Source organism: Gossypium arboreum, chromosome 13 (genome assembly GCF_025698485.1).
Source record: "Gossypium arboreum isolate Shixiya-1 chromosome 13, ASM2569848v2, whole genome shotgun sequence".
Lineage (NCBI taxonomy): Eukaryota > Viridiplantae > Streptophyta > Magnoliopsida > Malvales > Malvaceae > Gossypium > Gossypium arboreum.
In genome coordinates this window covers 125,456,839-125,466,285 of record NC_069082.1, presented here as the reverse complement: position 1 = coordinate 125,466,285, position 9,447 = coordinate 125,456,839, and the positions used below count along the sequence as shown (strand labels likewise).

Below are 9,447 nucleotides of genomic sequence, written 5' to 3'. Positions count from 1 at the left end.
TCGCAGGAAACTTTAGTAAATGTTTTGGTATTGTTTGGAAATATTATGTTTGGTAAGCATTACTTTTAACCTATGAACTTACTAAGCTTCAATAAGCTTACTTGTGTGTGTTTAATATTTTTATGTAGATTGACTTGAAGTGAAGTGGGTAGATCGGATCAACACAACAAAGCACACTATCCAGATCAATTCCGGTAGCTTTTGTTTTATGTTTGAAGATTTATATGGCATGTATAGAGTTTAAATGAAATGAAGTAAAGATGTTATAAACTAGTTAACAACATTTTGTACTAAAACAGTTTTTGGTTAGTAGCAGTAGTTTGAGTTTGAAAATTTACCATAAATCATGAAAAACTAATTAGAGGTTGAATAAAATAGGAAATTAAATCTTATTGAATCTAGTTTCACATAGAAGAAACGGTGTAAGCAAAAGGCTTTCATATCAGGAGATATTTGAATTTCTGTGAGACAATGTCAGAGTGATTTTGAACTCCTCTGTTCTGATTTGTAAAAATCATTAAAAATTGTAAAAAATTAATTAGGAGTCCTACGATATATGTATGGATTCCTTATTGAGTCTATTTTTAAGAGAAATAAACGACTTGGTTATTTGAATTCTGTACATGGAGAAATTTGGTTCGTAGTGAACAGGGGTCAGAGCAGCTAAACCCTGAAACAGGGGAGACTTCAACTAATAAACTGTACTAATTGGCCCAACCAAAAATTCTAGAAAAAAATTAGTAAGTAGATATATGAGCCTAAATTTGGGGAAAATTTACGGATTTGGATTTCGAGTTTTGTAACTTGAGATATGATTTTTTTTTCATCTGTAACGCAGTTGGACAGCTTGTCTGGAAAGTGTGATATAAATTGTTTGAATTTGTTTAAGTGCTCAAATAAGTTTAGTAATGCCTCGTGCTCGACTCCGACGACGGTCTCGGGTAAAGGGGGCGTTACATGGGATTACATGATTTAAGTAAAAAAAATATATATTTATTTGCTGTGAATGATAAGCTCTATCAACACAATAAATGTTTTTACCTTAACATCAATAAAACATTACGATATATTGAAAATCAACTTTATCACAACTCAAGTACGATATATCTAGAGTGATTGTAAGCAACTATTACGATAAGAAAATTAGTCCCGGATGGTCCAAAGCGGTGGGCGAAATCAGCAAAAGAATTGAGTGGCCACCAAATTGGAGAGGACATCAAAAAAACCATCTTGAAAAATCACTTGCAAAAGCAAGTCTAAAAAACGTGTTGAAAGAGCAAACAAAAACTTCTAAAAGTGAATACTTATAAGTAAGGGAAAATAATATATATATAACTAAAAACAACAGGAGTTTAAACTGACTCATAAAATCATTTATAATTTTGAAATACTCTCAAAACAAAAACAAATTAAGAAGTCGACGAAGAGCCATTCACTTTTTAAGAGAAATTGCTGGTGGCCGATGGAGTTTCAATGATGATAGACACCGTTGTCCATCACAACTTGTGAAGATAGTAGATAAAATAGATCTGCAAACTGAAAAGAGAGAAGACACATGGAGCAAATGAGGAGAAAAAAAAGAAGAGAGGGTTGGTGGGAGAGAGACAAAGACGGGTGGTAGCTAGTCCGAAGGCTAACAACACTGTTGGGCAAATCAAGGGAGAAGAAGCAACGGTTTGAAGAAGAAATCAGGGTTTATTATAAAATAATCTTCCAAAAATTACCTAAATTCAAACAACGAAATCAAATGTCACGTAATTCGTTAGTCTATTATATCTCACTCTAATTATTCTTAAAAATGTTATAAGTAACTTAAAATTACAAATATAAATACATATTCGAGGAACCAGAAGTATCAAATTATTATAGTATAGATTTTCTAAGAAATCACAAAGTATAAACATACCATTCGCACAACTAAAATAAAAATTAATTTAATTCAGACTAAAGGCAACAAATTGAACTAAAACTTACACAACAATTGCACATTGAAAACTCATAAACCCATATATATATATATATAATATGTATAATAAATTTTAAACTTAAATACTCAAAATTAAATAATTTTTCATGGATTATTCAAAGATTTTATTAAAAAAAAGCATCGAAATGTTAGTTTTTCTTATAACAAAAAAAAAGTGATTATTTGTGGCTATTATATCTTAATAAAAAAGATTGAATTATGTGTGCAAAATTTCAAAAAAATTATTATTACTTTGGAAGTCAAAAGTAACAGATCGTTAATTATGTTGCTATGAAAGCTAATAGTATTATGATTGCCCTATCTTCATATTTTACCTTTTGATTACCATCATTGGCCCTCCTCTTAAATGACATATTATCAATTTTAGTTTTTTTTTCTTTTATTTGTCAAATATTTAACTTAAATTGTTTTTCAACATAATTTTTATTTTTAATCTCTCCAAATTTTATAATTTTATTTTAAATTTTAAAATCGAATTTTTAATTTTATCCTAATTTCTAACTTTGCTCATGAAAAGCATCAATGAAAGCTTAGTCCTAAAGCCATTTGCTCCACATTTCTTGTGCTAGTGTTGTTGTCACTATCACGAGTGTGAAATCTCCAAGGAAAACTTAAGATATTAATCTCTCTATTTTAAATTGTCAATTTATTGGGATTTGATATATATGCTTTATGAAAAGTTAATCCATTTGGTTTTAAATTGTATTAAATGATTATTAAAGTCCTTTTCAAACGCTCATTTGTTATAGGTTCAAGAAGTTAACCGGTTATTGTTAGAAAGGTTTTAATTGAATAACACTCGACCTAAACAAAACTAAGTTCATATCGTAAAATGGATGATGACACCTGTAATTGTACTAAAAAAAAATAATGATAATATGATTAAACCATATCATTAAATAGATGACTTGAAAATCAACGATTTAATAATTTATATTCAAGAAATTAGTAAAATTAATAATTCAAACAATTTATACATAATATGTTAGCAAAAACAAAAACCAGTAATTTTAGTTAATGTACTATGATCAAATTCTAACCAAAGAAGTGGTTGATTCTGGAAAAGCACAAATTCATGGTGTGACTGTGTTTATGTGTCTCTCATTTATCAGCTCCCTCAAAAGTAAAAATACATATTAGGTGGAAAGTGGTGAAGATGAGAGGGAATAATAGTTCAAAACAACACATACGATGATGGAATCAAGTTCCTGCAGATGAATGGCTAATTAATACATCAACTGTCCAAACATACTCCAATTAATTGCACCAAACGTTTCTATTAAATGGTTCGGAATTTCAAAATGTTCTAACTGAGTCTTCAAAAAATATGATAGAGCATATTTAAAACATGTATATACCTTATTTTTAAGGTATCAAATTCAAATGATCAAATACAATAGGCATAAACATAGGCTCGAACTTGAATGAGTGTCTGTCTCATTGTTTATGTATTTAAAGAGTCTTTGAAGATCATATCCTTATATCCCGACAATTACCAAGAATAAATGTTTGCAATTTGTGAAATGATCATCTCACGAGGCTACTGAAATATGCCATTGCCAGCCCCCCTAGTCCTTCAGGAAAGATTCTGATTATTAACCTGAAAAGACCAATGGCATGTTAACCCATGGGCAGTGGTAGCAGAAAAGCAATGACAAAAGAAAAGGTATTTCAACCTCTTGCCATCCATTACCGTCCCCACAAACAGCGCATATTTTCTAACAAGCATGAGCCCCCCATTGGTTCCAAAATCCCAAACCCATCAATCAAATCCCATCATCAAGTGGCTCCAGCTTGCCCTCCCATGGTTAGTCAAGCTGGTTCAACTGAACCAATTTCACAAAGGCAGCTAGCTAAGCTATATTGCATTACAAATACCATTTAAGCCTCTTTGCTATTGACTAGCTTAAGCTGCTACTCTCTGTTAGGCTCAGTTTAGCTTTGTTTATATGCCTTTCTAATCAACAAGTCAATTCATCAATTCTCTAGAACAACCTTATACCTTATTGGCAACCTTAAATTCCAACCAAAGTACTGCACTTGCAATCTTGTAGTGCAGGATATGCAAGAAATGGAAAACCCAAAGGCTTCAACAGATCATCAGCTTGAGCCAAGGGATACTTACAGAGTTGCTTATGTAATCCATTTCTTGCTTGGTGCAGGCAACTTGCTTCCGTGGAATGCTTTCATCACGGCTGTTGATTACTTCGGTTATCTCTACCCTGCCAAGCATGTCGAAAAGGTTTTCTCCGTGGGTTACATGAGCACCTCGGTGCTGGTTTTAGTTGTTATGATGAGTTCGGGTTCGTGCTGCGGGACAAATCTGGCTCTGACTCGTAGGTTTAGACTGAACATGGGGTTTTCCACGTTTCTTCTCTCCCTAATGGTGGCTCCGACTATAGACTGGGTGTGGCAGGGTGGTTGGTCTGAAGAGAAACAAAGTGCAGCCTATTTCATGACGGTCACAGCCGTTGTAATATGCGGTTTAGCGGATGGATTGATAGCAGGGAGCTTGATAGGATCAGCTGGAAAGCTTCCAAAACAGTACATGCAGGCTATTTTTGCTGGAACTGCCTCTTCAGGTAACATTTTTACTGTTTAGTTCCCATCATGATTCTCCTATTGCTTTTCTGAATCAAGCAATCATCTAAGAGTAGTTTTAAACTACATCAATGACAAGAATGAAGTGACTTTTACATAAACCATATACGAGAAAACATGCCAAAAGCTAATATCAGACCTAGTGACCTTCACAGTGTGTCTAGAAAAGATTCTTCAGAGTATGAAATTCATTCCATGAAGTGCAACCTTTATTCTTCTAATCACCATATTTCCTGTAAGAATGACCATAACAGTTGCTGTGTGATCTGCAATGTTATGTGACTCCAATATCTGACTAAATTCGACATACAGGTGTGCTGGTTTCAATCCTGCGAATAACAACTAAGGCTTCACTTCCGCAAACCCCAGCGGGCCTGCGAGCAAGTGCTCACTTCTACTTTATAGTCAGTGCAACTATCCAGCTTTGTTGCATTCTTTGCTGCAATTTGCTATACAAGTTACCAGTTATGCAACAGCATTACAGGATTCTTGGAGATGACCCATTTTGCTCCAGCCCACAGTTTTGGACCGTGGCGAGAAAGATCTGCTGGCCAGCACTTGGGATTCTCATGATTTACGTAGTGACCCTGTCGATTTTCCCTGGATTTATAGCTGAGAATCTGGAGTCGAAATTTCTACGAGACTGGTATCCTGTTTTACTGATCACAGTGTATAATGTGGCAGATTTCATGGGAAAGTCTCTGACCGCAATATATGTTCTACAGAGCATTAAGAAAGCTACATGGGCTTGCATATCCAGGCTTTTATTTTATCCACTTTTCACCGCTTGCCTCCACGGACCGAAGTGGCTTAAGGGTGAAATACCAGTAGTGGTGCTTACATTTATGCTCGGACTGACTAATGGATACCTAACAAGCGTGTTGATGATCCTAGCCCCCAAGACTGTACCAGTGTCAGAAGCAGAATTATCTGCAATCGTGCTGGTTGTGTTCCTGGGGATCGGTTTGGTCGGTGGCTCAGTTCTTGGTTGGTTTTGGATCATTTGATCCCCTTCCTCAGCTCCCCTTGTCTCCCAACAGCTAGTTTTCCTTGCAAAAGGAAAAAAAAAGCTTTCCCTTCATGTGCTCCCCAATCTGTGAAAAACACCAGAAGGAAAAAATCCACGATCTATCAAAAAAATCTGGGTGGTATCTTCTTTAGCTACACCATACATGAGTAATTAATTTGATCACAGTTTTCCTTCATTTTTTTTTTCTGCAAAGAAAAGAAAGAACTCATAAAGTTGGATTAAGGCACAATCTTTGATTAATTAAGTCAAAAAGATAACGTGAAAAGAATTGAATATTCTCGCCTGCACAAAGTTTAATACGATCCCAAAGGCAATGAATAATAACAAAACAACCAAAAAGGAGAATACAAATAAAAAACAGTGGTTTTTGTCTTTTAATCTTTTGATAACATCAACAACAGGGAATCTTTTTACAAATGATAATCATCAATAACCTGAATTCACAAAAAGGAATCAAAATAGATGGATTAAAAAAAAGAAACAAGAACATTTCACTGGAAGATTTATTTTTCATATATTATTTATATTCCCTTTTACATTATATGGTACCACCAAGGATGAGAAAAGGCAAAACAGAGTTCTCAATAACTACACATAATTCACTCATATCATTTCTACTTAAAAACAAAGAAAAAGGTAATATGAACAAAAAAAGTCAGAAAAATAGCTAAATATACAAGCCATGTCAGAGAAGGATCTTAAGAAGCAGCAGTCAAAGGTGGAGGCATTGAAGAAACTCCATGGATAAAGCTTGGCTCTGGTACTTCACTAAAATTTTCCCCATCTTCTTCTTCCTCAGCATCCCAAAGAAACCTTGCATATGATGCTAGCACAAAACTGCAAATTTTCATCAAAACAAAGATGACAATTTTCAATCAATCATTGTGTGGTTGAACATAAACGATTAAACCCATTGTTTAGAATTTAGTTTTCTTGGGGAAGGAGGGATTTACCAGTCATCAGGAGCTGCTTTAACAGCTTGATCGAAGTAAGTTTCAGCTCTGGAACTATCTTTGTGAGTTTCCCAGATTAAATCAGCATACATAGATAGGACATTCCCGTCAATTGGATTAGCCAAGATCGCCCTCCCGCAGTATTCCTCGGCTTTCACGAAATCCCCACGAACCTGTCCGGTTTTCCCACATTAGATCAACTCAAAAACTCGTTTTATTTTACCCTTCATTTATTTTTTTTAAAAAAATTAATTGCATATCCTTAAACAACGACTTAAAACTTAAATTAGTCTCAAGTTTGCTAATCAAACCATTAGTTTGAAAAAGAAACTAACACAGAGATCAGATATCAGCTCAAATTTAAGGTAAAAGATATGTATCTAGGCAGTTTAAATCTAATCTAATGCAAAAACAACTCTTATTTACAATTTAATCCCGAATTTTAAATATATTTCATAGTGGATTCAACCTGACTGACACAATAGGATTCGATTAAAATGTTTTGAGATTTAAGGATCAATTTAAAATGAAGTAACAGTTTGGGATGTTTGATGTAATTACGCATTAAAAAGAATCCAAGTTACCTCTTTTAAGAATCTAGCGTAATTGCTGAGGAGAAGTGAATTTCCAGGATTAGCCTCGATCATATTCTGATAATACAACTCGGTACCATCATTTCCGTTATTCGAATCCCACGAGCTCCATTCGTTATCATCACCACTGTCCGATCTACCGCCACCATCAGCCCCGCCAATTTCACACTCTTCCTTCACCGCGAGCGACGCCGTTCTCCGCCACTGAAATCCAGCTTCTTCTCTCTCCACATCCTCTTCTTCCTCAACAAAGATCGTATTCAAGATCCCGTTGTTTCGCTTCACTTCTCTCATCTTAGGGACCACCAGCTCCCTCAGATCCGTCTCCGACACCGCCCTCGTCATCCTCCTGCTCGAGTCATCGCCCGACCCAACAGAAATCGAGCTCGAGCTGGAGCTCGAACACAAAATCCTGAACGAAACGGATCGGGTTCGGGCAATCAGGTGCGACGAATCGAGCTCCGGCGACGGCTCCTTCGAGTGTGGGACCCATGAATTAAGTAACGGCGTCGATGCGCTCCTTAAAAGCATGTTGGACTAAATTGAAAAGTGCAGAAAATTAAAGGGTGAATTTGTAGAAATAAGCCAAAGATTTGGGGGATCTAATGCTTCTCAGCTGCAATTGCAGCGTTAAAGAGAAGTTGAGAAAGAAGGGAATAGGCGGTGCTGGATTTTTATCGGGAGAATAAGTGGATGTACGGAATCATCTGGGCCGTTGATTTGAGTGATTGAATCTTTCATGATGATCAAAGCACGTGGGTTTTTAGCTGTTTGGTTTCCGAGAAAATAAAAGAAAGTAGATTTTTAGGTAAGCTTCCGCGTTTCTACCTTATCACTATATTCATTATTTATTGATATTCATATAATATTTATATATATAAATCTTAAAAACTATTTTCCTAATTAATATGTACCATCAGAAAATGAAAAAATTATTGGTGCTCCCATTTTCAATATTAATGTAGTAGAGAGCGCTTGAAGCGTTTTTTATATTTCACCTCAAATATTTTCATAAAATCGGTCTATACTTAAATTTTTAAAATATATATTTAGGCGTATTTAATATATGAGCTTTAGCGTTAAATTTTAAATTTTATATATTAGGTTATTTTTACATTATTTAATTTATACTACATCAATTTTTTTATTTATAAATATAATATAAAATTAAAAAACATGTTTAAAATTTAAAACATATATAAATGCCGGCGTGTAGCGGGAAGGATGGTGTTGACCAAGTTGGGACCGTGGTGCGCAAGTGGTGGAGCCACACGGTGGGTGGCTCGGTGGGTCCATACCATAGTCCATGGCTCTAAATGAGGTGGGCTTTCGTTCATTGGTTAAAGTGGGATCTTCTTTCCCTAGATTTTTTTTATTCTGCCTACCCTAAGCCCCCATCTTTTGTTTTCTAGAAACCAGCAAATCAAAAGGAAGTATCGTCTTTTCACTTCTCTCAATTATTGATTTATTTCTTAGATATTTTCTTCTGCTTTTTTTTTCCCTCACATGACACAGCAAATCAATTTATATTTTTAGAAAGTATATTTTAAGAGGTAAGATATGGTTTTGGGTCATAATTTCTAAAGATATCTAAACTTTTTAATTTATCACATGTGATTTTGAAAGATTATTATGTTTCACTATTTAATTGGATGTTAGTGTCATATCAGTACAAATTAAAATGTTAGAGCCGTTGTACTAACTAGATAAAAATTTTAAACATTAACTTGATACTTTTAAACAAATTTAAGAGATAAACTACAAATTATAGATTTATATATTGTTAAAGAATATAAGTTTTGTTATTATATAGTTTTAAGTTTTAAATAGTTTTGTAAGATAATTTAAAATTCCTTGAAAAATATAGGTTCAAGTCTATTAAAGCGCATTAATCTCCTACTTCGAGACTGAGAGAAATTATAAGTAATTATAAACATTATATCAAAAATAACATATATAAATATCAAACACAAATACTTTAAAAAAATTCCTACCCGAAACCACCATACAAATAGATATGAACCTCATAGAATCTAAAGAGAGATTTTGATGGTCAAGTTATTATAAAAGCACGAAGAACCCAGAAAATAATACCGAGTGCAAGTCCCTATCAAATTTATGATACATAAAATTCCAGCCAAACCCTATCTTTTTCACAAATGAGAAAAGAATATCAACTTGGTTTACATCCCTCCAATGTCCAATCAAATCCTCATTCCTGGTAGGTCATAATTTTTCTTACCATTTTAAATAAAAAAATGTCGTTTGTAGAGATAATTAACT

At 34.1% G+C, this 9,447-nt stretch overlaps 2 protein-coding genes and 1 long non-coding RNA gene across 3 annotated transcripts; 1 reads left to right on the top strand and 2 right to left on the bottom strand.

Moving 5' to 3' along the window:
• Window positions 1-3,244: 3,244 nt before the first annotated feature.
• Window positions 3,245-3,789, bottom strand: LOC128286430 (uncharacterized). The gene is made up of 2 exons (XR_008276988.1): window positions 3,681-3,789; window positions 3,245-3,587 (listed from the first exon to the last, which is right to left on the bottom strand). It is a non-coding gene; the product is annotated as an uncharacterized LOC128286430 (long non-coding RNA).
• A 260-nt stretch (window positions 3,790-4,049) lies between these two features.
• Window positions 4,050-6,755, top strand: LOC108464069 (equilibrative nucleotide transporter 8). The gene is made up of 2 exons (XM_017764152.2): window positions 4,050-4,569; window positions 4,901-6,755. Exons 1-2 carry the CDS (start codon window positions 4,050-4,052, stop codon window positions 5,593-5,595), a joined length of 1,215 nt encoding a protein of 404 aa, XP_017619641.1. The 3' UTR covers window positions 5,596-6,755.
• On the bottom strand, window positions 6,108-8,004 carry LOC108464067 (uncharacterized). The gene is made up of 3 exons (XM_017764151.2): window positions 7,156-8,004; window positions 6,572-6,744; window positions 6,108-6,455 (listed from the first exon to the last, which is right to left on the bottom strand). The coding sequence occupies exons 1-3, from the start codon at window positions 7,693-7,695 to the stop codon at window positions 6,317-6,319; spliced, it is 852 nt and encodes a 283-aa protein (XP_017619640.1). The 5' UTR covers window positions 7,696-8,004; the 3' UTR covers window positions 6,108-6,316.
• Between the last annotated feature and the right edge of the window lie 1,443 nt (window positions 8,005-9,447).